Below are 21,240 nucleotides of genomic sequence, written 5' to 3'. Positions count from 1 at the left end.
ATGTCATAGGGTTTTTATAGGGTTAAATGAATTAATATAAGTACTTAGACTAGTGCCTGGTCCATAAAATATATGATATAAGTGGTTTCTGTTATTTGTAGATGTACTTTTGTTAACTGATCTCAAGCATATAGATAGAACTACACACACACACACACACACACACACACACACACACATTAATCTGTGAGTAAAGACAGTTTGTTTTTTCTTCTCAATCTGCACACAAGAAAATTTCTTTTCTTGTCTGGTTGTACTAGCTGGGTCTTCAAGTATGATGTTGATAGGAATGGTGAGAGGGAACGTGATTGCCTTTATTCCAGTCTTAGCAGAGAAAACATTCAGTTTCTCACCATTAAGTTGTTAGAGGTTAGCTGTAGACTTTTTGCAGATTAGAGCTACATATTTTTTGACATTTTAATTAAAAATAGAAGAAAGGAAAAATAGCTAAAGCCTATTTTAATACCTACTTAGGAAATAAAATTTACTTATGAAGTAAATGTATGAATGTTGTAGAAATACCATTATATGTCTGGTTGAAGTAGTAAAGGTGGAACTTAGTTAATTACTAGGGATAATTTGATATTGACATTCATATGTGTCTGTATTTGGTTATTTTACATGAGGAGATGTGAGCCTGTGTTTTTTACGTAAGCATTTTTTGGAGACCATAACAAGGTAGGGTATTTGAAAATTGAATCTGCAGTATCTTCCCTGTGTTTCAGAGAAGTTTGAACTCCTCAAGTGAAACAAGAATTTTTTAATACCCATTATCAGCTAGGGGCTTTCAAAAAACTGGTTTCTTTCCCATACATATTTGTTAAATATCTGAATATTTTTTATTTGGAAAGGAAGGGAAGATACTGATGGAGAAGAATAAAATAAAGCAAAAAATCATGACTTTAGATTTACTGGAATAATTCATTCATTCATGCATTCACTAAATAAATGTTTATTGGGCACCAGCTACATACTTTGTATAGTGCAAGGTTCTAGGGATATGATGATGAGTAAAGGATCATGTCTTATAATAAAACCATGCTTTATAAACGAATACTACATACCATTGTGTAATAGTAGATCATTTCTACTGCTTCCTAGTGATCTCCCATAAGAAAAAAATTTCAATTTGGACATTCCTGCCCTTTAGGGGTTGTTAAAAGTACCTGCAGAGACTAGAATGACCAGCAACCTTCTAGAAGCATGTAGGAGCATTACTGTAAACATCAAGGAACTATATAGGAGATTCCAATACGATTCTGGTACTGTAAGTGGAGATGATTTTAGTTATGATACTTACCTGATATAAAGACTGCTAGTCTATGCTTGGCAGTGATGTACAGTTCAGATGTTTCAGGTGTTCCTCCCCGCCCCCCAGCTTTCAAATGTTTAGAGGTCACAACATTTTGAGTGTCTTTCTCTCTGTATATAAATCATAGAAAAAAATTAAATCACACACATTAATTTTTATTGACTCCTCCAGGAGACTTTGGAGGAAATGGGAGAGGTGGAGTGCTTAGAAAACCAAGATAATCAAGTGACTTCAACTTAACTTGGAGAACAATTAAATGGTTTTGAATAGACAGTTAAGCGTAAGTGTATTTAGACAAAGGAAAATGTCATTGTTAATCAGGAAATGAAGTTGCAACACATCATTTATCCTCTAATATTTATTACTATAGAGCTTTTTTTTTTTTAAAAGTTTGTTTACTTATTTTGAGAGGAGCGAACGAGCATGAGGGGAGGAGGGGCAGAGAGAGGGAGACAGGATCCAAAGCAGGGTCTACGCTGACAGCAGAGAGCGTGACATTGGGTTTGAACTCAGGAACTGTGAGATCATGACCTGAGCCGAAATCAGGAGTTGGCCATGTGCCCCACAGCACTAATTTTCTGTTCTGCGAATGCAAAGAACTAAAATATAGTAGTACAAAAATAAGAATTAGATCCAAAATATGAAGAGTACCCATTCATTATCTTAAAAATTCCTGACATGTAGGAAATAGAAATAATACCACTTAATATACTTTTAGTAAGTAAACTAGGGGGGAAAAACCCTGCCAGCCTAGTGTCAGTCTGTTAATCTGTATTGACTTTTTTTTTTTTTAAACTAGAGCCAACTGTGAGCATGTTAGGTGATTTGTTGGAATGCAGGTAATAAGTAGGATAAGGCAATGAATAGGATATGAGGTCAGAGGGAAAATATGTGGGGAAGAATAAGTTAAATAATTTTTACAACTAGAGATTCTACACTTAATTTGTGTGTCTGATTTGGTCTAGGTACTAATGTTGTATTTTTATTTATTTTTAATTTTTTAATGTTTATTTTTGAGAGAGAGAGAGACAGAGTGTGGAGAAGGGGCAGAGAGGGAGGGAGACACATAATCCAAAGCAGGCTCTAGGCTCTGAACTGTCAGCACAGAGCCTGATGCAGGGCTTAAACTCACAAACTGCAAGATCATGACCTGAGCCGAAGTCGGACGCTTAATTGACCCAGCCACCTAGATGTCCCACCTTACCTTTTTAAAATAAAAATGTTTTTAAATAAAAAAATTTTTAAGGGAACTCACTAAAGGCCTTTGTGAGAACTCTTTCTGTAGCTAAGAGAACTATGCTTGTCTTTTTAAATAGGTAAAACTTGCATGTGAATTATGAAAATCAGTTGAAACTCACTGGTAACCTAAAAGCTGAAGATTGTAGCTTTTCATCTTTTCTGAGGTTTATAGGATAATGTCAATGCTGAACAGATCTAAATTTTGTAATTATTGAAACTAATTACTTTGGAAGAATGCAGTAAAATACATACCCATCTAATTCTTGTGTACTTGGTTTTAATAAAATCTAGCTTAATACAAGGAGGGCATTTTCACAGGAGTTGGCAGACTTTTTCTGTAAGGAACCAGATAGTGAATACTTTAGGTATTGTGAGCTTATATGATTTCTGTTACAAGAATCCAACTCGCATTGTAGCATAAAATAGCCATAGACCATATGGAAACGGTATGCTTCAATAAAACTGTGTTTTACTGAAAACAGCTATGTTTCAATAAAACTTAATTTACCAAAATAGACTACAAGCTACATTTGGATTATAGTTTGCCTTCTCTGTATCATAAGGAAATCTAGGGGAATGCTATACTATACTATTATTTTTCGCCTCATTTTAATAAGTGTAAAATACAATAAAATGCTCACATACCAAATTATAATGGTCACTTGCTTTGCTGTATCACTATTGTTATGTAATAGTTTTCATGTTAGTGCATTCACTGAAATAGAATATGAAGACTGAAAACTGTGATAACCAGACTTGTTCCTTCCTACGGTTAGCAGTTTCTTCTATTAAAAGGAACGAGGCATCTTTATGCCACTTTCAGTATGTGTCATTCAGAAGAGCAACAGTATCCTAAACAGACACAGTAAACAAGAAGTTAGTAAATCTTAATTTAGATCTCTGTCACAGATTTTCTCATTTGTCTGTTTTTATATGTAGAGACTTCTGAAGCCTGAATGAAATGTTTTTATTTCTCCTTGAACATTCAGATACCTGATGAAAAGGAGCAAACATATAAATAACTGATTCGGAAGCAAAGGGGACTGACATGTCTCAAGTGAGTCTTGGAATAGGATAGAGTAATTCTGAGCCTTTAGATGAGAGTCAGTAGTTGATTTGACTTAGAGGAAATGTATCTTTTGTATTTAAGAGCTTTTAAAAAAATTCCAACTGAGAACTAGTTTTGATGAGGAAGAGAGGTTGGAAAGGCCCTAAAAGGAGACTAAAGATCTTGGAAAACAAACTGCAGCTTTGGCTAGCATTAACTCTAGAATTCAAGTGCATTTACTGGATGAATTTTGTTTCATGTACTTTGGGATATAACTAGAATGTTTTATATTTTTCTCTTTTACAATGAGGATATATGAGGAGGTCAAGAGGAACAAGATTAAATTGCTTTTAAACTTAGCTGCTGATTTTTCCCTCTTTAAAAATTTTTTAAAAAGTATTTATTTTTTTGAGAGACAAAGAATGCAAGTGGGGAGAGGCAGAGAGAGAGAGGGAGACACAGAATCTGAAGCAGGCTCCAGGCTCTGAGCTGTCAGCACAGAGCTGGATGTGGGGCTGGAACTCACAAACTGTGGGATCATGACCGGAGCCAAAGTTGGACGCTTAACTGAATGAACTACCTAGGCGTCCCTGATTTTTCCTTCTTTTAGATTAATGGTCTTTCATATATATGTAAGATGTCAGGAAGTGGAAAACATGCCAAGGTATCAATGTTATTTTTTGAATGATGACCTTTAGAGCTAATGGTAAGTTTACTGAGGAGTTTGAGAAGAAAAGGGCTCTTATTGGTATTGGGGTTCTCAAGAGAAAAAGAACCAATAGGGTATAAATAGGTATATATATGAGATTTATTATAGGAATTGACTCATGCAGTCATGGAAGCTAAGAAGTCCCAGATCTGCTGTCTGCAACCTGTAGAACCAAGGAAGCCAATAGTGTAATTCAGTCCATGGCTGAAGGTCTGAGAGCTGAGGAAGTCTGATGGTGTAACTCCTTGTCTAAGTCTTTAAAAAAAATTGTTTTTTAATGTTTATTTTTGAGAGACAGAGAGACTGAGCACCAGTGGGGGAAGGGCAGAGAGAGAGAGGGAGACACAGAATCTGAAGCAGGCTCCAGGCTTTGAGCTAGCACAGGGCCTGACATGGGCCTCAAACTCACCATGAGATCGTAACCTGAGCTGAAGTTGAACACTTAACCAAGTGAGCTACCCAGGCATCCCAGTCTTTGTGTACGTCTTAAGACTCAAGAAACAAGAGAGTCATCATGCAAGAGAGTGATTTTGCCCTTCCTCTGCCTTTTTCTTCTATTTAGGCCCTTAGCAGATTTGGAGGATGCCAGCTTCCTTTGGTGAGGACAGTCTTCTTGACTTAGTCTGCTGATGTAAATGCTGATCTCTTCCGGAGGCACACAGATATAATGTTTTTCCAGCTATTTGGGCATCCTCTTAATCCAGTCAAGTTGACTAAATTAATCATCACAGTACCCAAAAGAATTGAATGCAGGGATTTGAACAGATATGTCCATGTTTATAGCAGCATTATTTTTAATAGCAAAAGGTAGAAGCAACCCAAGTTTCCATCAACAGATGAGTAAACAAAATATAGTATGTACATTCAGTGGGATAGTATTCAGCCTTAAAAAGGAAGGAAATTCTGACACCTGCCACAGCATGAATGAATCTTGAAGAAATTATGTTAAATGAAATAAACCAGTCACAAAAAGACAAATATTGTATGATTCCACTACTCGAGTAGTCAAATTCATAGAGACAGAAAGTGGAATGTTGGTTGCCAGGGGCTGGGGAGTGAGGGGATGGAGAGTTATTGTGTAATGTGTACAGTTTCAGTTTTGCAAGATGAAGAAAGTTCTGGAAATGGATGGTGGTGATGGTTACAAAGAGAGAATGGCTGGGAATGATTACCTAGTGTCTAGACAGGCCTCAGTTTATGAAACTTTAGGATGAACTGCTCAAAGAGGTGTTAGACTTTTCACTGCTGTCATTATAAAACATTCTCATTCTCTCTCACCCATTTTACCTTTCCCTTCTCTCCCCTGTCCTGTTTTATCCTTTAGCAACTTGGAAAACTTGCTAATGGGAATCGTATTCTCATTGTGACTTATGAGGATTTTAATTCTAAGGACAGTGACTACATTTGTCATTTAGAATGAACCCAAAATACTCATGACTGTGAACTAGCCCTTCTTCCTTGCCTACTCTAGATTTTCTGGGTAAACTTAAAGTTTTGAATTTTGAACTCCATGGGTATCATCAGTGTGTTCTTGCTTTTGTAGCTTATGTTGTAGAATTTCTTAAAGATCATTCCAGAATTGTTGTATAGATTTAAAACTAATGGCCTATTTCTCTTCCACAAATTTTTTCTTTTTAATCTCATTTCAGAATAAATAAGAGAATACAGGTAAGCCAAGCCAGCCATAATTCCATGAAATAAGTTACAAAACTTATAATCTTGATTTTTTTTCATGCATCTATGAATGCATATGTGTGTGAATTTATGGATATATTTTTATATTTTTAGGTTCATCTATATGTGTCTAAATACCTATTTAGAATATCTTTTAAGGAATTCAGGGCTTAAATGTTTCTTGTTTTAGTATAAAGTGGCCATTAAAATGATAGAAAATCATCTACTTTTTATTTGCTTTGTATAGGTATAAGGTGTTCAATACAGTTTTAAGGGTATAATACTTTAAACCTTGTAAACTATGCACTCAGTTTAGAATTAATATAATAATAGATTATCCAAGTACCTGTCATACGGACTTGTTAACAAATTGGTACATGAAGTAAATTAGAAACCCATTTATTTGGTTGTGCTCTTTTGAAGTGAAAATTTATATTTTCCTTAGATAATGAGTTTTTCAGAATATTTTACTTCAGAATCTTATTTTTGAAAAAACAAAAGAACAGTCATGAAAATGACAGGATGGTATGTCAACCATTTAAATGTGTACCATGTAACTTTGGGTTGATCTTGTATTTGTTTTTAATTTATTATATTTTTGGCTATTACCAGAAACCTCAACATCTAAGCTTAAACTTGTATTTATATTAAATGCTTTCTAACAAGTAAAGCCAGATGCATTTTTTTCCATGGGTGATTTTACCACAAACTTTTTACTGTCTAGAAATTTCACAACAGAGTATTCTTTATTCTTTAGTCATCCTCTGAATGCTGATCATACAGTTACCATTCAAGTCCCTAGGGAGAGAGATTTGCGATAGTGAATGGCAGCATACCAGGCCATTGCATGTTGCTTCATCAGTATAAATTAGTAGCTAAGTCTTGCTCTTTCAGCATAATGTCGTAGTGGAGAATTTTGTTTGCTTAACTGACCAAGGACAGGCATATCTGGTTGAGTACTTTCAACACAATAATGAGGTTTCATCAATAAATATTCTTAGCTGTTTCATTTATCTTTCTGTTTTTTAAAATATTCTATGTATTGGGAAAGCAGTTACTGGGAAAATTGTCAGTGTTTGAGTCAGGGCTTGAGAAGACATCTTAAATTTATTAATTTGTTTCTACATTTTGAAAATACAGTGTGTTTAAGACATGATCTTGCTCTAAACTCTTGGGGGGCTTCAGGTTTAGTTGGAGAGACTGAAAAATAACAACTAAGTACAATGTAGTATGGGGGGGAATTAGTAGAGGTGGATACAAAACACTGTGGATTGATACTGTTTAATACAGTAGCCAGTTGCCATGTGTGGTTATTGAGCACTTGAATATGGCTAATGAGACTGAGGGACTGAATTTATTTTAGTTTTAGTTTCTATAAGTTAAATTTAAAAACAGATATAGAATAATTTGCGTATGTGAATTTGCTTAATTGTAAATTTTATGATATCTACAAACAGATTAAGTACTTTGAAAATTTGGGATCTAAATTGAAATATGCTATAAAATACTGGATTTTAAAGACTTAGAATTTTTATATTGATTATATGGTAAAATACTGGTATTTTGGATATATTGGGCTAAATGTATATATTATTACAATTCATTTCACCTCGTTTTGCCTTTTTAATGTGGCTACTAGAAAATTTTAAATGACGTATCTGGCTGTCATTATATTTGTATTTGTGCTACTGTAGATGCATAGGAAACCTGTGCATTCTGCATTGAGGAATAGAGGAGTGTCTCAGAGAGAAAGTGACCTTTGAACCAGCTCTTTATGGTTTTATATATGGTTTACTCGTTGGTGATTAGGGACAGGATATCCCAGATAGAAGGATAAAGAAATGTTTGAAGGTAATGGTTGGAGGTGGGGGAATAGCATGACATTCATAATAGATGTGTGAGTAACATGGGGTTTTGGAGCAAAGAATGTGAAGAGAATGAAAAGAAAGGAGGCAGAAAAGATTCTTCGGGACTGGAGTGTTCAAGAGTCTTAAATTCTCTGCTATGGTATTTGAACTTCTTTTATAGTCAGTGAAATATTCATTGATGTTTTTAAAAGCAGGTGAGTAGAAGATCAGATTTGTGATTTTAGAGAATAATTATTGGTACTGTGAAAGACCAATTGGACAGGGTGAAGAAATGGAGGCAGTTGACCCCCAAGGGTGCTTGTAATCATTTAGCAAAATAGATGAAGAGGACCTAGACTAAGGTAGTTATCTTAGGGTAAGAGAGGAAAGAATTTAAGGTATATTAGGAAGAATTCATGGAACGTATTGGAGTAAAGAGAAGAGACACAAGATGACTTTGAGATTTCTGCTTGAGTAGCTTATGATGCTGTTATTTGAACTGGCAAATATTCAAAGATAGTGTGTTACAGAAAAAAAAAAGTTTAGGAAGAAGATGTAAGGAATTTAAGGTATGTGTGGAGGATCCATAGTAGTAGGTCTTTCAAAATACATGTCTGTCATTTAGGGGAGAGAGGTGGATGTTAGAGAGGGAGTTTGATTTTATTGAAGCAGTAAAATTAGGTAAGATTTCCCAAGGAGACTATGAAAACAGTGGTAAGGAGTTAATTTCAGTGTATGGATTCCATGATAGCTTCTTTAGTTATATGAAATAATTTTCATTAAGGGGTGCATTGAGTGCTTACTGTGTGCAGGTGCTGTATTAGGCACTGTGGATGAAGAGATAATCAAGGCAAACATTTCTGCCTTGAAGATCATCAAGTGTTAGAAGGAAAGGCAGACAAGTAAATCTGCGATCGTAGTGCAGTCTAATGAGTACCCCAGAAATAAGCTGCAGCATAGTAAGGCTGTAGGAAGAGATGCATGTGAGGGCACAACAGAGAATTATTGAAAGAGCTGTGGGCTTAATTTTTTTGTGTGTGGGGGCCTAGTTTTTAAGGGAAATAGGTCTTTTGTTCTTTTTTGGCAAATCTTTTACCTGTGACAGACTTCCTAATTGTACACACCCTTATGACTATGTCTGTATGGGTCCCTTTTATTGTGGTGTCTGTCAGCTCTTATCTGTCCACCCTCTGATTATCTTCAGCTCCCAGTGATTTTAGTTGACAGCACGGCACATTTGCACTGTTGTCAGTTGGCATCTGGTTTTGCAGGTCGGCAGCACAGAAATGACTTCATCAGTATGTTTGTTTATGGCTTCCTACAAATAAGCCTTTATGGGGCCTCACAGCTCTCGTACTTGTGGCCTGCCTTCTTACTGTCTGTCAAGGGAGAGGCAGAAATGGTGACAGATCTCTGATGTTGGGAAGCTGTTGTTGAGGTTTGTCAGTTACGGTGATCCAAGGGGAGGGAAAGAGGATGGCAACAAGGTGAAAGATAAGCAGCTAAAATGTTTTAATGTATGAATATAAGGTATCAAACTCTAGAGGAGCTGAGCAACCTTGAGTGCAATAAATAGGAAAAAAATAATACAGAAAAGAGGCTTTTTGTTTTTAAACCATGAAAATAATATTTGTTAAAGCTTTTCACAGTACTGACTTCCTTTAGCTACCAGTTATGTTTTATTATGCAAAGGCTGCTTTTTATTTTTTTGTGTTATGCTAGCTAAAAACAGATTTTGAAATGTACTCAGAGTGCCCTTCAGCACTTCCTTTGACCTCCTTGGCTCCCTCCTGCTTCCCTCTGCTTCCCTCTGCTTCCCTTTATAGATCCAGTTAAACCTGTGTTGTGAACCTTTCTTCCACACTATGTCTCACCCTCTCCTCCTTGCTTATTGCCACTTTTTTTGTGTGTGCTCCTAGAGTATCCTGTACACATAGCTCGCTGTAGCACTTAGCTTGTGCCATTGGAATCATTTTATTATCTGTCTCTTCCTCTTTACTAGGTTGCTGGCCCTTAAGGATAGGGACTGTCACAATTTCATCTCCCACCCAGCTCATAATTAGTTCTTAAATGTTAGTTAAGTAAGTAAAATCATAGAATACTCCATAGTAAACTCTATAAACACTGAAATCTTAATGTAGGCATGCTTTAAAGATACAAACATTAGAGGGGTGCCTGGGTGGTTCAGTTGGTTAAGCATCTGGCTCTTATGATTTTGGCTCAGGTCATGATCTTACAGTTCATGAGTTCCAGCCCCACATTGGGCTCTGCACTGATGGTGTGCAGCCTGCTTGGGATTCTCTCCCTCCTTCTCTCTGCCCCTTCCTGGCTCATGCTGTCTCTCTTAAAATAAATAAATCAAACTTTAAAAAAGAGAGATATAAACATTAAAGCTTGTAAGTTTTTATATTTTAAAATTATCAAACAAAGGGTAATATATGTTTTTCTCCCTAAAATTTGGCTTTAAGTGAATAGATTTCTTTTGGAAAGTAACATTTTTCAGTTAAAATTAACATGCAGTTTTCAGTTGTGAAACTAAAACAAATTTTACCACCTATTTTTTATTATTACTATCTTTTAATGTTTGTTTATTTTTGAGAGAGAGTATGACAGAGTGTGAGTGGGGGAGTAGCAGAGAGAGAGGGAAACACCGAATCTGAAGCAGGCTCCAGGCTCTGAGCTGTCAGCACAGAGCCCGACATGGGGCTAGAACTCAAAAACTGTGAGATCATGACCTTAGCCGAAGTTGGACACTTAACCAATTGAGTCACCCAGGTGCCCCTTACTGTTACTTTAACTGAATGTTGGCTTGTTGGCTATTTTTTGTCCTTTATTCTGTTGACTGGACCAATGTTATCATAATTGGCAATTATGGTAAGGCAGAGTTTAAGCAGGTAATGGTACCAAAGGCATATAAATATCTTTTCTCCACATCAATTAAAATAGAGTTAGGGGCGCCTGGGTGGTGCAGTCGGTTAAGCGTCCGACTTCAGCCAGGTCACGATCTCGCAGTCCGTGAGTTCGAGCCCCGCGTCGGGCTCTGGGCTGATGGCTCGGAGCCTGGAGCCTGTTTCCGATTCTGTGTCTCCCTCTCTCTCTGCCCCTCCCCTGTTCATGCTCTGTCTCTCTCTGTCCCAAAAATAAACGTTGAAAAAAAAAATTAAAAAAAAAAATAGAGGGGCACCTGGGTGGCGCAGTCGGTTAAGCGTCCGACTTCAGCCAGGTCACGATCTCGCGGTCCGTGAGTTCGAGCCCCGCATCAGGCTCTGGGCTGATGGCTCAGAGCCTGGAGCCTGTTTCCGATTCTGTGTCTCCCTCTCTCTCTGCCCCTCCCCCGTTCATGCTCTGTCTCTCTCTGTCCCAAAAATAAATAAACGTTGAAAAAAAAAAATTAAAAAAAAAAAAAAATAGAGTTAAAAAATAATTTAAATTTTGTTTTGGAGTCTGATACTGTGGTAAATTTTTTGTTTTATTTTACCCATACTAAGTCAGAGATATGATTATAGGCTGCTGGGACTTATATTGGTTGAATAATCAACTATATTACTAAATAGCAATATAAATACAAGCATATTTATATAAATGTAATTCATTATTATTATGAAGGTAGATACTAAGTATTAGTACTGAGTGGCATATGCTATTTAAGAAACAAGGGCCCTAGCTCCTTAGTTAATACATTTTCTGCCATTCTCTGAAGTTTATTTTAGAAGCAATACTTTAATGTTAAAAAGTAAAAAGAGAGCAAATCTCCATGTTTTTGGTGTTAAAAAAGTAAGGATTCAGGTAGAGTCTAAGTTTAAAGTTACCTTCTTATATATATGTGTGTGGTTCCCCAGTTTTTTCTTTCTGTGCATAGTGGGAGGACTATTTTAGTCTATGTATAGACAAAGTGGAACAGGCCAAGTCTTTTTTTAAATATAAAATTGGGTCATGTGCAGAGGTACTAGTCCCAATTCAGTTGTTAATTAATGACAGATATATGGCCCATAAAATTAACTTTGTTTCTTTGTTCTCCTTTTAAAGTTTTTTTTTGTTTTGTTTTGTATGAAAAATCACTTATTTTGTTGTCTACAATTCATGAGCAAGGTTTTTTGCTCAGTTTAAGGGCACAATGCATAAGTCTTATAAATATTAGAAAATTAATTTTTATGTGATTCGTATGTTGGAAGAACTTCTTGTTGCTTATTCTTATATTTTAATTCTTTGACTTATCTGCAGACTAAGACACAACTGGAGGTGTAGAGTTCAGAATTATCTTTAAGCCTTTTAGAATACAAACTTGTTGGACCAAGGGTACCAGTTTGCCCTGAGTCCATTCGGGAAGATTTAATTTTATCAGTGTGTTCCAAACAATAGTACACATAAGGATCCCATAGAGTATTTAAAAATACAGATTCTTGACTACCACTTCCCAGTGTCTCTGGGATATGACTCAAGAATTTTAAATTTTATTTTATTTTATTATTATTTTTTTAACGTTTATTTATTTTTGAGACAGAGAGAGACAGAGTATGAACAGGGGAGGAGCAGAGAGAGAGGGAGACACAGAATCTGAAACAGGCTCCAGGCTCTGAGCTGTCAGCACAGAGCCCAACACGGGGCTCGAACTCACAGACCTTGAGATCATGACCTGAGCCGAAGTCGGACGCTTAACCGACCAAGCCACCCAGGTGCCCCAAGAATTTTAAATTTTAAAAAGCATTCCTAAATGAGGCTGATCTAGATCATCCTTTGACCACCTGTTAAGAAACACTAGTTTACATAGTGTTAATACTGTTGCTGTCACTTTTGTGAGTCCCCTGGACTAGGCAAGTGCCCCAGATTATTGAGGAAAATAAAATTGGGAAATAAAGCACATAAAAAATCATACATAATCCTATTATCCAGAGAAAAATGACCGTGTTTAGTTGGTTTTTCTTCATACTTTAAAATTTTTAGTTGGAACTTAGTTGGGTGTTAGAAGCAGCTTTATATTCTGCTATTCTCATTAACCTCAAAATTTTTATTGTGGTTATTAAAAATCATTAACATTTTCAGTGCCTCACTGAAAAAAAATATATTATTGCCTCATATATCATTATTTACTTAACCATTCCTCTGTTGCTGAATGTTTAGATGATTTCTAATTTATTTCTGATAAATAACATTGGAATGAACATCTTTGTGGGAAAAACTTTTTTCTATACTTAGGATTTCCCCCCCCCTCTCTGCTCAGGGTTCTAAAAATATATTTAAAAGCTTTTGAAACATACTTGCCAAACTGTTTGCCAAAAAGGTTCAGCTAATTGAAGTCACCGGCAGTAAACTGAAGCTCTTACATTCAACCTTCACCAGCATTGAGTGTGTTTGTTAAAAAAAAAAAAAAAAAAATATATATATATATATATATATATATATTTGGTTCACTAGACAAAATGGTGTATAATTATTTGCATTCCTCTTTGTAGTTAATCTGTATTTATTTATGTGTAAAATTAGTTTGATATTTTATACTATTTTTTCTATCAGGAATTTATATTTTTAAAAGTTCTTGAGGAAAATCCTTAGTGATCTCTAAGGAAATGCCTTACAGAAATGGCATTTTCCTTCAGTTTTTCTCAATGATTTGAGCAATTGAAATAAACATACACAGTTTTCTTTTTGTCAGAGATGAGAGTATTAATAAAAATACTGAATCCTCTGTTCTCTTTCTGTATACTTTGGAAGTTAAAGTATAAACTGATTTTAATCATGAAGTTAATTCTTTTTTATTCTTTTTTTAATGTTTATTTCTGAGACGGAGCATGAGTGGGGGAGGGGCAGAGAGAGAGGGAGACACAGAATCTGAAGCAGGCTTGAGGCTCTGAGCTGTCCACACAGAGCCCGATGCAGGGCTGGAACTCACAGACTGCAAGATCATGACCTGAGCCGAAGTCAGACGCTTAACTGACTGAGCCACCCAGGCGCCCTTTAAGTTAATTCATAATTAAGAAAACAAAAGTCTTCTACCAGAACCTGTTTCTGACAGTAGATGAGCAACATTTCAAATGAACATCTGTCAAAAATTTTAACTGGTAGTAAGAATGTGAAATATTAAAATTTTACCATTCATTCATTGTCAATAAACCTCTTCTAACTACATGTCATTCTGTTTAAAATTACTATTATATTTCTTGATTTCAGACATAACTCTCCTTGATTTCTTAGTTTATCAATTTTGAAGAACATCAACAAAATTTGGAGATTCCTGGAAAAATTAGAGACCATTCTCCTTGTCCTCTCTTTGCAATATTTGATACTTACATAATTATTTTCATTTGTTGTATTTTTCCCTTTGATATTTTAAATAAGAAATGTAAACCTTATCTCTGTACTGTTTAGTCAGTGAAACTGTATAGGTTTCCCCTTCCTGTGCTGATTTCTGGAAACTACCTCCAGGCAGAAAGCCTTGGAGTGGTCAGGGGACACCTCATTTGTTTCTTCTTTCTTGAGATCACAGTCCTGTGCTGCTTGTTGTTCCAATGCCTGAAAATGCCCGTTTCCTGTATTTCATTCCCTTTTCTGAATGTTGGTGGCAGGGAGATAATTTGGGATCTTCATGACTGGAAGTTGAAGTCTTCTAATGACTCCTTAATTGTTAAATCTAATACTTGTTCCAGAGCCCTTATATTGAATTCTTTGGAATGATACTGTCAAATTCCCCTTCTTTTGAAATTTTCTTCTCTTTGATTTTTTTAAATACCACCTTTTCCTGTTTAGCTCTTCTATTTCAGACTTTCCTTTCTTCCTTTTTTATTAGATCCTCTAACTTTGGTACTTTAATTATAGTAATTGCAATAATAATTATAATAATAACAACACTAGAGGTCACCATATTAAACCCTGTGCTAACTTTATACCTATATTTACATTTTAATTCATAAAGCAACTGCTTAGTATTCTCCACAGTTCTCCACAGTTCCTCCTCCTCACATTCTGGATACTCTACTCTCTTAAGGTAATGGCCCCACCTGTATGCTGATGACTTACATTTATATTTTTAGCTCTCATTTCTATACTGAACTCCCCATCCTTGTAGCCAACAAACAATCTGTGAATATTTTCAAAAGGCGCATCAACCTAATTCAATCTGAATGGAATTCACTTCTTTTTATCCTGTTCTTTATCTTGGCATTATTTAACCTGTAGTTAAACACACAGGCAAAATAAAAATATACTTCACATAAACAAACATACAGTCCATATGTTAATGTAACCTCATTATTTCTCCAGTCTGGCCTTGCTGCTTCATTCCTACCATACTTGTCTCATTGTAGCTTTCTTCATCTTCTGTCTGTACCTTTGTGCCAGCGTTAACAGCGCTCCGCCTCTGGTTGTGTCCCTCCGTAATATTTCTAAATTTTAAATCAGAATGTATTTCCTGCCTTAAAGTCTTCAGCCCTCCTTGTTCTGTCGTTGCTTCTCCTTAGATCTCCATCTTGCTGCTCCTTTTACGTACTGTAGGAGTCACATCCTTCCTTGACTGTGCCATGCTTTTTCCCCACACTTTTGTTTGTGTTGCCTCCTGTATCCCCAACTTTTGCCTGGCTGACTCTTATTATTTATTCATTTCTAGAACTCAGTCACTTGTTTCCAGGTCTTTTTCCTTTTAGCTCCCACAGCATCCCATGCATAGCTCTAGAGTCTTGTTGATTAGCCACTTAAATGAGCTTTTGTTTCAGTTTCTTTTGCTGTATCACGAAGTCCCAGAAGACAGTACATTTTTTAGTTCATGTTTGTAACGTTAGCACCTAGTTAAGTACTTGGCTCCCAATTCATTTTTAGATAGTTTCTTTTCTTAAGATACTTTTTTAAAGTTTATTTATTTTTGAGAGGGGAAAACATGAGTGGGACAGGGACAGAGAGAGAGAGAGAGAGAGAAAGAAAGAGAGAGAATCCCAAGTAGTCTCTGCACTTCAACGTAGAGCCCAGTGCAGGGCTCAAACTCACAAACTGGCAAGATCGTGACCTGAGCTGAAATCTAGAGTTGGACGCTTAACCGACTGAACCACGTAGGCGCCCCTAGATAGTTTCTGTCTTAAATGGTGACACAACCCTCCATCCTTTCCCAAGACTAGAAATATAGATGTTTTTCTAGTTTCTTCTCTATCACATGTAGCCAGTTCCAAGTCCTTGAATTTCACTTTCACTTGGGCGTTAGGTGTTTGTATTTTTTTGTTCACATGTTTGTTCGTTCATTCAACGAATTTCATTAAGTGCTACTTTGTGCTGGGCAGTGTACTAACTATACTGCTTGCTGGACATAGTGTTGAATTTGTAGGATTTATAGATTTTTTTTTGCAGAAATCACATGTTTACAAGATAACTTTTTCCCTTTAGAAACAAAGGTTTATCTGAATAGATAAATATAATTTTAGGCATCTAAGGAAGGTTTTATAAGTACATAATCCTCATTTGATTTTATACATTTCTTTTAAAGCTTATTTATATTCTTTTCCTGTTGTGAATGAGGTTTTTTTACATTGTTACATTTTCCACTGTGTCATTGCTCGTGTATGAGAAACTGATCAGATGATCTTTTATCTGGCCGACTTATTAAATTTCTTAGTAGTTTTTCTGGACTTGGGTTTCCAGATATTTCTTATGTCATTGTCAGATATCAGGGTTTTTTTTCCTCTAGGTATTTATGAATTTAATTCATTTTTTATATCTTAGTACATTGCTTAGAATCTCCAATACAGTGTTGAATAAAAGCAGTGATATTTAGCATCCTAGTTTTTATTCTTTTAATGAAAATGCTTCTTATCAATCCTTGCTGTGATGCTTATTTTATTTTTTAAAAAAATTTTTAAATGTTTATTTTTTTGAGATAGAGGAAGCACGCGCAAGCGGGCAGGGGGCAGAGAGAGGGAGACACGGAATCTGAAGCAGCTCCAGGCTCTGAGCTGTCAGCACAGAGTCGTATGTAGGGCTTGAACTCATGAGCTGTGAGATCATCACCCAAGCCAAAGTCGGACACTTAACTGACTGAGCCACCCACTCAGCTTAACTGACTGAGTGCCCCTGTGATATTCATTTTAAATAGTAATTTCTAAAGTCACATTAAGGAGACATCACACTTATTCCTTACTTGCTAAGAGTTTTATCCCGAATCCACGTTGAATTTTATCAAATGGTGTCTGTGGAGAGGATTATGTGAATCTGTTAATGTAAAGAATTATAGTATGAGAGTTCCTAAAGATGGACTTTCTTAACATTTCTGGGTTTTTTTCTGATTTACTTACTTAGTACAGTGCTAGATTTGATTACTAATGTTTTACTTAGTATATTTTCATTTATAACCAAGGTTGGTTTATAATTTTCTTCCATTTAGAATAACGCTAGTCTTATAAACTGTGTTGAAGCATTTCAATTTTTTTTCATGTTTATTTTGAGAGACAACATGAGTGGGGGAGTGGCAGAGGCTGAGTAGAGAGAGAATCCCAAGCGTGCTCCACTTTGTCAGCCCAGAGCCTGATGCGGGGCTCGAACTCACATAAGATCATGACCTGAGCCAAAATCGAGGAGTTGGGCACCCAACCAACTGTGCCACCCAGGTGCCCCGAAGCATTTCAGTTTTTTTTAAGTAGAAAAACTGTTTAAATTTGCACTGTTTAAATAATAGGACTTGGTGGTTTCTTAAAGATAGAGTAGAATTTTCTATCAGTAGAATTTTCTATGAACATCTTTTAGAAAGTGGCTGTCTCTTGGCTCTTTGTTTCCCTAAGTCTAGTAACATATCAGGAGCAAAGTAAGAATTTCTTTTAACACTGTTGAATAAATATTCTCTAGAAAAGGTTCTGGGAAATGATTTGCTACATAGAATTATTTGTTGTATTAACAGAGTTCATTGTAGTCAGAGAAAAACATTGTTACCTTGGCTAATTCACCAGGATATGGAATTACTCTCAAAGAGAAATACTACATGGAAATCTGTCTTCATGGATAGATTTTCTTCATAGAAAGATGCTGTTCGGTGGTAGTCTAAATTCACAGCTAACATTTCAAGGAAAACAGTCTTAATTTGTATCATTGTGCATAATTACTATGTGTAAAAAAACCAAGGTAACAATTTTACATATGTATTCATGTTTGGAGTTATTTTACTGTTTTCTCTTTTAAATCTTATTCTTTGATTTAGATTCATTATAATTACTTTATAGGCAGGTAATATTTTAGAAGTTAAAGTACTTTAATTTTAATATAACTGACTCTGTATCCATCCACATTTCCCTTTTTAAATTCAGTATTTTTAAGCATTCATTAAAACTCTGGGTACATTATAGATGTAATTAAACATCTGCATATAATGCTAGGATTTATATAGTAAAGCAGTGGTTCTCAGTCAAGGTTAGTTTTGTCCCCAGGGGACATTTGGCAATGTCTGGAGACTTTTTAGTTGACACAGTGGGGGAATGCTGCTATCATCTAGTGGGTGGAGGCCAGAGATACCAGTAAACATTTTGTAACACACAAGATAGACCCCCCACAGCAAAGAATTATCAGTCCCAAAATGTTATGGTGCCCAGGTTGAGAAACCCTGTGGTAAAAGGAAAGATAAATATACAAATATGAATACACAGTGTAGAAAGGTGTTCTCAGACATGTGCCTTTTTTCTTCAGCTATTAGAATTTTAAATTCAGTCATAGTGTCCTTATGCAAAGTGTCTGAAGAATATTCTGCTCTTGACTGACATCTAGTGAGACATTTAAAAATAAAAAGTAAAGCTGGAAGTTGAGATTAAGCATGTAAATCAGTTCCTGCTAATGCTTATTTTTCCACTGTTAGGAAATTCACAAATGAGGAATCTAGGAAGAGATTAAATGATTTGTTTATGGCAACTGAGAAATTATTAGTTGAGAAGGAATAGAATGTACTAAACTCTTAGCTGAAAAATTTATCTCCTTTATCTTTCACTTATGTATTCCTGATTTAATATTAGAGCTTAGAATGTAAAATCTTTCTTTTGGTAGTTTTTTGAGTTACCCAGGTGTAAGGCTTTTTGTGTTTTAAAAGATTGTCTGAAATGATAGACTTTTAGAGACAAAGGAGACTGGTGTGATTTAATCTGATCCCCTCATATACAGAGATGTAAAAAATCAGTTTTGGAGAGATGAGATGATCTAATCCAATGTCATACAACTTGTTAGTGCCAGATCTTGAACTGAAACCCACAGATCCTGACTTCTAGTGCACGATTCTTTTAGGATAAGGAAAAGTTACTAAGTACACTTTGGATTCTATTTGAAACTTTTATGTTTTCTTTAACCAAATCATGAATATTAATACCATTGCATTGCTTTTTCTTTAGAAAGAATATATACATCTGTATGTATGTTTTAAATAAATTTGTATGTATTTTCTGTGTCTCATGTTTCATTCAATTTTTATTTGTAAATGTTATGTCAGTTTAAACATGAATATTTCACATTTTCCACAGGCCACAACCCCTCCAAATCAAGGACGCCCAGATTCTCCTGTCTATGCTAATCTACAAGAACTGAAAATATCCCAGTCTGCGCTCCCCCCGCTGCCTGGGAGCCCAGCAATTCAGATTAACGGAGAATGGGAAACTCATAAAGATAGTTCAGGGCGATGTTACTACTATAACAGAGGAACACAGGAAAGAACCTGGAAACCACCTCGTTGGACTCGGGACACAAGCATAAGCAAAGGAGATTTCCAGAGTCCAGGAGACCAAGAGGTATGAGTGATTAAGGAAATCAACCAGTGACTTACCAAATTTTCTCTGTTTCTATTATTCAAGATAAAAGAAGTGAATAGGTTTGTTTCTTGGTATTAAAATAGTAGAACACTTGAAATCTCTAAGATACTAAATGTTCTTTCCAAGTTTAATTATATTAATGCTACTTTCTAATATCTAACTAATAGACAGTAGCTAACCTTATAATGTACTTACTAGTTCCAGAATTAACTCAAAGTTGCTTAGTGCCAGTTATAGAAGATACTAATTTGGTTATTGTTATTGCTGAATCAGTGACATTTTATAGAAAAAGGAAAGAAAATACAGATATGACTTAGCCAAACAAATAAAAACAAAGTTATTAACTGGTTAAAACAGACATTTTTCTATATTGGTGTGGTATGACTAAGATACTTTGCCAGTTTTTGTCAGTCAGAGGTACAACATCACTTTTTATTTATATGTAAGGAAAATAAGTAAATGTAATCCTTTGCTATAAATGAGCCACCCTGTAAAGTTTGACCATTCACTTTCAAGTCATTATTTTCTCTATCAAGTGTTCATACTACCTGTCCCTTACCTTTGTCTCACCTCTTTGAGGCTGGTGCAGTGAACTTGGCCAGCCATATTTTGAGTAACTCTCATGTCAGAAGTCTGGAGGGATTCCTTAGGACTGTTCAAACGTGCAGGAGAGGCTTGGGTAGAATTGATAGAACAGAATTAAAATCTCCTGTTTGATAGACGGAAGCCCCTATGCCCGCATAGGACACCTTGGTCTTACAGAAAGTAGCTGGATTGTGTAATAAAAACAGAACTCCAGTCACATAGGAGCTGGAAAAATCAGGTAGCACATCTTGTATTTAGCAGAATCTAAAAGCTTTTTGTAGTTAATAACTCCTCTTGTCCTATTTTTCAGTTGGTTATTTATAGCTTTGGTTTGGTGGTAACTTGTACTTTTAGTGTTCAAGAATGAGATCGAGAATAGTGAGAGAAATTTGCTCATGTGTTACTATAATAAAAATGTTGGGAAAATTATTTGAATTGTAGATCTAGAAAGATTTAAAATTATATTGTCCTGTGTATGAATAATAAAGTAAAATCTAATAATTTGGAAGAATTCGGGATTAAATTAAATTATAGAATAATTTAAAGGAATTTGAAGTATACACAGGAATTTTCAGTATGTTTTTTAGCTTTCCATTTTAATAAATACATGAGATGGATTTGTATATGAGAGTCTCAGTCTCTGCACAGATTGTTTCAAAATAGTTATTTCCATAGTAGCTGGAGCACGTTTTCCAGTAACCTCTTGAGAAAGGTTGCATACATTATATAATATTGAGACTTTATGTGTGAAAATGTTTATATATTTTTTTAATGTTTATTTATTTATTTTGAGAGAACGAGAAGGGCAGGGGCAAAGAGGAAAAGCAAGAATCCCAAGTAGGCTCAGCACTGTCAGCATAGAGCCCTTCGCAGGGCTCCATCTCAAAAAGCATGAGATCATGACCTGAGCTGAAGTTAAGAGTCGGCTGCTTACGATCTCGCGGTCCGTGAGTTCGAGCCCCGCGTAGGGCTCTGGGCTGATGGCTCAGAGCCTGGAGCCTGTTTCCGATTCTGTGTCTCCCTTTCTCTCTGCCTCTCCCCCGTTCATGCTCTGTCTCTCTCTGTCCCAAAAATAAATA

General features: G+C 35.7%; 1 protein-coding gene across 7 annotated transcripts in view; it reads left to right on the top strand.

Annotated features, from left to right (window-relative positions):
* ARHGAP12 (Rho GTPase activating protein 12) overlaps window positions 1–21,240 on the top strand; it is a 121,603-nt gene that overhangs the window by 45,677 nt on the left and 54,686 nt on the right. For all 7 annotated transcript variants that reach the window (XM_045466093.1, XM_045466091.1, XM_045466090.1 and 4 more), the window contains exon 4: window positions 19,292–19,555. In XM_045466093.1, the coding sequence (XP_045322049.1) occupies window positions 19,292–19,555 (264 nt within the window). The remainder of the gene's footprint in view (window positions 1–19,291; window positions 19,556–21,240) is intronic.

Source organism: Leopardus geoffroyi, chromosome B4 (genome assembly GCF_018350155.1).
Source record: "Leopardus geoffroyi isolate Oge1 chromosome B4, O.geoffroyi_Oge1_pat1.0, whole genome shotgun sequence".
NCBI classification, from domain to species: Eukaryota; Metazoa; Chordata; class Mammalia; order Carnivora; family Felidae; genus Leopardus; species Leopardus geoffroyi.
The sequence above is the reverse complement of the archived record's forward strand: the minus strand, read 5'-3'. Positions and strand labels throughout refer to the sequence as shown.